Genomic DNA, 7,757 nt, shown 5'->3' with positions numbered 1-7,757 from the left:
GGTAAAAAATATTTAAAAGTCAGGTATTCTGCTTTAAATTAAAGGAGACTACAGAAATATGACATCCAAATACAATGGGTGAACTTTGACTAGATCTAGATTCGAAACGAAAAGGCTGAAAAAAGCCATTGTGGGACAGTTAGAAACTTTGGAAATGGACAGTGTACTAGATATTTTTGAAAAATATTAAATGTATTGGGTTTGACTTAAAAAAAAAACAGCCTTGTGAAGTAAGTGGTAAACCTCTTTTAGAGACTGGGAAACTGAGGTTCAGAGAGATAGAGAATCTATGACCAAGAATCTATATAGCTGATAAATGGCAGCACGAAAATGGGCCCACATCTCCCCATCTCTAGAGCACAAGCTCTTGGCTGGTAGATGCTTCTTCCTCTGCATCAGTCCCAGGAAGTAAAGGATAGGACAATGGTCTACAGTGTGTCCAAGAGAATGGTAGTGGCTAAAGGTGGTAAAGAAGCACCATTCACTGTTGTCATGATGCCCCCAATCATTCGTTTATTCAAAATGAGTTGTTGGGTGAGAAAGATAAGCGAAAACCAGCAGTCCCTTTACTCACATTGTTTATAGCATAGTGAAGGAGACAGATGTTAACCAAATGTTGGAACCACTCAAAGGAATAAAAAGGAGATAGGAGCAATGAGGAAAAGGAAGTTGACCAAAGCAGAGCGTCAGAAGATTTCCCTGAGTTGTGCTTTTAGGAATAAATAGAAGTTAATGATACAGAGGAAAGAGTGTGAGAAAAAAGCCTACGGCATGAGGGAGCATGACCTTCTTTAGAGTAGGAAAGCCCCAAGAGCTAGAAGGTGCATGGTACAAAGTGAGAATGGAGGAAAGCAGACAGGATGAGACCATGGAGGACCCCGAAGGCCATGCTAGAGATTTTGTTCGATTTCTAAAGTAAAAGAAAGTTATTAAAGGGTTTAAGCAGGTGACAAAATCAGATTTCAGGTTAAAAAAAAAAAAGTTTGGCTGCAATGTTGAGAGGATGGCTGAGCAGAAAAAATGTGGTTAGACCAGTTAAGAGGCTGAGACAGCCATTGGTAACCTGGGTTAGAGTGAGCAGTAAAGATGCAAGGGCCAGATCTAAGGGATATTTGGGAGAATTGGATATGGGAAAATGAGGAAAAGGGGATGTTAAAAATGACTCTCAGGTTTATAGCTTGGGCAGTTGGATGGAGATGCCATTCCCGAGAGAGGGAACACTGGAAGAAAGCCAGATTTGGGAAGATATGCGTGAGCTCTTGGAAATGAAGAATTGGTGGCGCTTCTGAGACCTCCAAGTGGAGATGGGAGAAAGCAGTCAGCTGGGCAAGTCTGAAATTCAGAAGAGAAGTCTAGACTAGAGATGTCCATTTGGGAGCCATCAACTTATGGTTACAAAAGCATGGGTAAGACGGTCTCAGACAGGGAATTTGATGTTTCTTAAAGAGAAGACAGGAGACGATGCAGAAATATTGGAAGGGAGCAGTGGAGGGGATGACTGAGGATCCTGAGGGACAAGTCGGAGGCTGGGGGGAGAGCCTTAGTGTCATTCTCACTGCTTCTAGACGTACAGCATCCCCACCAGCGGTGGTGCCATCCTCACTAGTGTCAGAAGATGGCTGGCTCATGCTCTTCTGCACCTGGCAGGCTCCATCACTCCCGCCAGGCAAGCCTCTTCTAGCGGCCTGCACGTCTGCTGCCACCGCTTCGTGGGAAAGCTGCTCTGCCTCCGGGCTTCTCTTCTGGTATTCCCCAAATTATACTATACTTTATTTATTAAGCAATTAACTTAGCTATTAAGCAATCCCTTAGTGATGGGCAAAATCTATGGGCAAAAATTTTGGAATAACCATATTATGAAATACTATGTAGCAGAAGAGAAAGAGAGAGAGATTTCTATGTGCACATATGGAAAGCCTCCTAATTCCCACATATATATATATACACATATATATTTCTATATAAATATACAAATATATGTAAGTATATATATGCCTATATATATATGAGACTTTCATTTCCAATGACCCATGATGTCAAGTATCTTTATATGAGCTTTTTGACAATTGTGTATCATTTTTGGAGAAATGTCTATTCAGGCATGTGCTATTTTAAATTCTATCATTGATGATGTATTTTAAAACAAAGGAATTAAGTTTTATATTGCTATTTTTGAATAAAGCTTTCTCTTATTTTGATGAAAATTAAAATTTCAAAATGGTTTCTCATTACATTAGTTAAGATAATGGTAGCTGCTATAACAAATTCCCAGATGTCTGATGGCTCAAACACAATTGAAGTTTCTTTCTTGCTCAAATAAAGCTGAACATGTTCAGTAAATGACTCTTCTCCAAACTAATGCAGGCGCTCAAGCTCCTTCCATCACGTGGCTCTGCCATTTTCAACTCCAGGCTTCTAAGGAGGTGCTCTCCAGTATTTGTAAAAGGATTGTCAAAGGAGTGCCAGGGGCCCGGCGAGGCTGGAGATCATGTACCAAGGGCACTGATTTACCTTATTATTAAGTATAGAAATGGAAAAGGTCCAGGATTAGATTAATTTCGGGTAAAGACTTTGCAGGGTAGATACTACAGAAAGATAAGGATGCTAAGAAGTTGAAGTGGCTTATAAGAATGTGGGTGAACATTGCCCCAGGGGTATATACTAGAAACAAAAAGACAAGCAACAGTCTAAGGGAGTTAATGAACTTAGAGGGAAAGTGTGGAGAGATTAGAAGGCTAAATAAAAGTCAAGGGTCAAGGTGTAAATTCGTCAGAGAGTTGATAGGTGAGCAGGTTGTGGTGAGTAAAATAGTCTAGTTCAGAATGATGACGTGTGTGGCTGTGGGAGAAGTTGGCCATAATGGGTAGGATTCATATCTTTTTCAGGTTTGAGAGAGGCAAGAGGCCTTGATGTTGATCATTGTGTATTAGCCAGGTCATCCAGAGAAATATTGAAATTTCTAACATGTCGAGGCCCTAAGTGAACAAAGGAGAGTACACAGTATGAAGTAATATAGCCTATATTTTAAATAAGCATAGTTATTGTGTGTCTGAGAGAACAGAGATCCTAAAAGGACAATAAGTTAGAATTTAGACTATGTGAAAAAAAGTAACTTGAATTGGCTGTAAGGATGACAGTGTCTTTGGGTGAACAACCCAGTCATAGTTAAGGCAAAGAGGTAGAGGAACTGTTCTAAAGAATTGGGGAACGGAAGGGAATTGTCTTTGCCATGGAACAAGAATTCCAGGGGGAAAGAATGGAAAGAAGAAGCATCAAGTTGGAGGGAGCTATATGAAGTATGGAAATTTCTACAGCAATAATACAAGCTAGATAATGTGAAAATGTTTGGGCTTCAAAACACCTAGACATGCTGGATCGAATCTAGCAAACATATTTGCGGATTCAGAGACAAACTTGCAAGAGAGTAAGGGAATTCCCCAAGGAGCATAAATAAAGAGGGGACTGAAAACCGGGATAATAAGAGTTTGATTACATTAGTGCTGTCTCAGTAACCACGGGGTTTGGAATTTACTAGGAGAGGAGTCCTTCGGCCCATGTAAGACAAAAAGTTAGAATTCAGACTGCATGAAAGGCTGCATGAAAGCGTGAATGAAAGGATGAGTTGAAAAATATTTTTCCTTGATCTGACATCTGGGAAGAAAGCAACTCTCCCGTGAGAATCTGTAACCATAGGGATTCCTTCACATGGGTGTGGTGTTCAAATGTATTCTACCTGAATGGTCTGGGATCCTAAGTTGAGAAATTCACATGAAAAGTGGACCTAGCCCAAGAGTTTTAACATTGGACAAGAAGAGAATGTATATTGGAGAATATCTAGCAGTCTGCCACATCAGTCCATAGTTTTGTTGCAAAGAAATATGATCAATAAGATACTTTCAAGGACAAAAAAAGATTATGTTGACATAAAATTGGGGGATAATAATAATGGAATAGAAATACAAGATCAAGAGGTAAAAGGAATAATGAGAAATTTCCAATATCTCCCCTGTTGAGAATGCAAGCTCTAGAGCTAAATTCCATTTAATGGAGATTGGGGGTTTAGAGGGACAAGTTAAATGACCCCACAAGGAAGCAAACAAACACATCCAGAATGTGGGACACTTCATAGGACAACCATTTCCGCAACCAGTCAACGGCATGAAAAAGATTAAGAGAGACTTAAGAGACATAAAACTAAAAGTAATATTTGAACTTTGTTTGGATCCTAATCCGAATGAACCAACTGTAAAAAGACATTTTGGAGACATCTGAAGACATCTGATTATTTGATGGATGTGGCATTGTGATTAAGAAATTATGTTTTTAGAGATTCATACTGAGGTGGATGAGAGGAAATGACACGTGTCTAGGATTTCTTTCATAATCTCTCAACAAAGAAAACAAGAAAGAGGAGGAAAGAAGAAATATGGCAAAATCTTGATAATGGGTGATGGGTATATGGGTGTTAATTATACTATTGTTTATACTTCTATATATATTTAAATTTTTCATAGTTGGAATTCAAAATTATTTTAGAGAACACATAAACAAAAAAGTTCAAAGAACACTAGTGTAGCATACCACCTAATTCTGCTATTTATATAAATAGCCCAGATTTTTTTAAAGAAATTTCTCATTGTTCCCCATGTGGAAGCCCAATTGATGCTTTACTGATGCTTCTATTATGACATGTCAGAATCAGGAAAAATAAGCACTTTGTACACTGAAATGAACCAATAATGATGAGGTGACCTTATCTAGTTCCAGTCCCCAAGGAAATTTTAAAAACTAAGTAATTTCTACAAGTGTGGACTCCCTAATAAATAATGGTGTTATCTCTGATATTTAGAATGCTAGTATCTGAAATAATGTCACAGTCTTTGTAGATAATATGAAAAAAAGTTACTGTTCTCTACCATGAATAGATAAATGAACTGGTAATTTTATGGGCCTGTGATCTTTCTTTTAAAAATCTGAAATTCTTTTAAATGCCAAATATTTGAATTGATATTCCTGAAGTCTAACTCCTTTGCACCTTTTAAAAAGAAAAACAGTGTTATTCACATAGACTTCACATACAATTCACCCATTTAAGTGTACCACTCAATGGTTTTTAGTATAGCCAGCTACGGACATTTTTGTAAAAGTTTTATGTGGACATAAGTTTTCATTTCTCTTGTTTCCTTTTCTCTAGGAGTGGAATTGATGGGTTACATGGTAACTATATGTTTAACTTTCTGAAAAACGGCCAAACTGTCTTCCAAAGTAGCTGAACCATTTTACATTTCTACCAGCAGTGTAGGAGCATTCTAATTCTTCACATCCTGGCCAACATTTATATTATTATTATTATTATTATTATTATTATTATTATTATTATTACCATTGTAGTGGGTGTGAACCCACTGTGATTTTGATTTGCATTTGCCTAAAGGCTAATGATGTTAAGCAACTTTTCAAGTGTTTATTGACCACTTCTTTGCATCTCTTTGAAAGTAAACTTTCTAAATGCTTTCTTCTCTGACTGTTCCTTCTACACTACTAATATCTTCAGTTAATCTTAATATCTCCTTGTTGTAGTTTACTTACCAAGAAGATAAAAAGTAATGGCAATATATTAGTCTTTGTATTTTCTCATTCTTTCATTTATTAAATATGGACTGTGTGCCTATTCTGTGCCAGAGGCTGTTCGGGGCACTGAGCATATAGAAGAAAATAAAACAAATGAAAAAATCCTTGCCCTCATAAAGTTTACATTTTCATAGCTTAAATTTTTTCCAGTTTAATTGAGATATAATTGACATGCATACGGTGTACAGCATAAGGACTTGACTTACATACGCTGTGAAATAATTACCACAATAAGTTTAGTTAACATCCATCATCTCATACAGATAAAAAAAAAAAAATTTTTTTTTTCTTGAGACGATCATATTGTTTTTGTCATTCATTCTATTATTGTGGGATACCACATTAATTGATGTTTCATATGTTGAACCATTCTTGCATTCCAGGAAAAAAATCTTTTTAATATGCTTAATCTTTTTATAAGCTGTTGAATGTGGATTGTTAGTACCATGTTCAACTTCTGTGTATTGTTCCAATTTTAGTATATGCACTGCCAAAGCAAAAACTCCCAGTAGCTTTATTTTTTAATACAGCATAATGTACTTTGAATTTTGTAACACACTTTGAATTTCAGTTATCAGTAAGTAGATGTTTCAAGAGAGACATGCTTGAAACATTAACAAAAATTAAGACACGCTTGCCACTTCTGATTGTTTTTACAGACTGGCACCACCTCCTATGTAACATTTCTCAATTGACTGTCAGAGTGGCTGCTTCTTTGGAAGGTGCTGTACAATTTGACCCATAGGGAACATCTGGATTTGCAGATGCCATGATACTGGTATAGGTGGTATAGGAAACTTGTTTGTTAATACACCTAAATTTTTAAATAAATAAACTTGTTTGTTAATACACCTAAATTTTTAAATAAATAAGATTATAAATAAGATGTACCAGGAATTTAGTCCACCAACAGATTCGATAATTCGACCTGTAAGGTACTTAAAATATAGGCTTCTCCTGTGTAGTAATGTATGTGCCTAGTGTGTGCAGCATAGCCTTTTCTTGCTGAGAGACAGTTGAACATATATGCCAGGTACCTGAGAACATGAAAGACACGATTCTTTGGGGAAAAGTTCCAGGGATCATACTTTCGGAAATTGACAACAGTTACTAGGAATTTCTGCTTCTGTTTCACAAGTCATTGGATTCGACAGGACTGCCCCAGAGCTGGGAAAAGGTTAACAGGTGTTTACAAATACCTAGGGATGATTTGTCGATTTCCTGGAAGCCTCCCACTGGATGTGGCTCAAATAAGGCACAAAGGAGGAAGAGAATCGCAACAGGGTGCGGACTGGGGAGAGAAGCTGGAGAATGAAACAAAACCGAAGCCCATTACTGAGAAAAATAGTCGTGGGTGGCAAATTAATGAATGAGTAAGTCACTCCAGCAGAGCAGAGGGAGAGGCGAATCTGGGATTCAGAGTGTGTATATGGATATATCTGGGGGTAGGCAGGGGCAATTCTGAACCTCGATGTGTTTTTCAGACCCCTCTCCCAGTAGGGGCACCTGAAGCCCTGAGGAACAGCAGAGCCCAGTGCAACCCTTCCTGGATACAACATACTCGGGAGCATAGACTCAGGCCTATTTGTCACACTCCTCCTGTATGCCTTCAGCATGATGGTAGTGCTGCTCACAGAACTCCTGGATCCGGCTGCAGGCCTCCAGTATCATCACTTTGGGGACTGCGATTACCACTCGGAAGAAATTAGGGTACTCAAAGCACTGCAAAAATAAGAGCTTGTTATTCTCAGAGCAATCGAGTCTGATACTGGACCACCCTAAAATGGCCAGCGCCCTCTCAGCAAGAAGCAGTGACACCATTTACTAGGGCTATCGATTCACTCAGTTCCAGTCAATGAGGTGCTATGTCAATAACTGAGTTAATTCATCTTAAAAAGAACTTGTGGGACAAGGCTGACTTCCCCTCTCCTAGAACATTTGGCCACACCTTTACTTCTGGATACGGATGGCATAATGATGGGGAGAAACAAATTTTAAATAGAAGTCGAGACCCGTCAGTTTGAATCCTATCGAGCGAGAAAACACTTTGCTGGGGGGGAAGTCAGGCTAAAGACCAGCTCAGGGGGAGCTCCTGAGGCTCTAGGAACTGTTGAGAGCATCCTGAG

General features: G+C 38.4%; 1 protein-coding gene across 2 annotated transcripts in view; it reads right to left on the bottom strand.

Moving 5' to 3' along the window:
* Positions 1–5,766: 5,766 nt before the first annotated feature.
* Positions 5,767–7,757, bottom strand: part of TAT (tyrosine aminotransferase) — a 38,829-nt gene continuing 36,838 nt past the window's right edge. For both annotated transcript variants that reach the window (XM_039851798.1, XM_039851799.1), the window contains one exon: positions 5,767–7,353. In XM_039851798.1, coding sequence (XP_039707732.1) covers positions 7,213–7,353 — 141 coding nt within the window. In that variant the 3' untranslated portion in view covers positions 5,767–7,212. The remainder of the gene's footprint in view (positions 7,354–7,757) is intronic.

Source organism: Pteropus medius, unplaced genomic scaffold (assembly GCF_902729225.1).
Source record: "Pteropus medius unplaced genomic scaffold, Ma_sr-lr_union100, whole genome shotgun sequence".
Classification (NCBI taxonomy): domain Eukaryota; kingdom Metazoa; phylum Chordata; class Mammalia; order Chiroptera; family Pteropodidae; genus Pteropus; species Pteropus medius.
The sequence above is the reverse complement of the archived record's forward strand: the minus strand, read 5'-3'. Positions and strand labels throughout refer to the sequence as shown.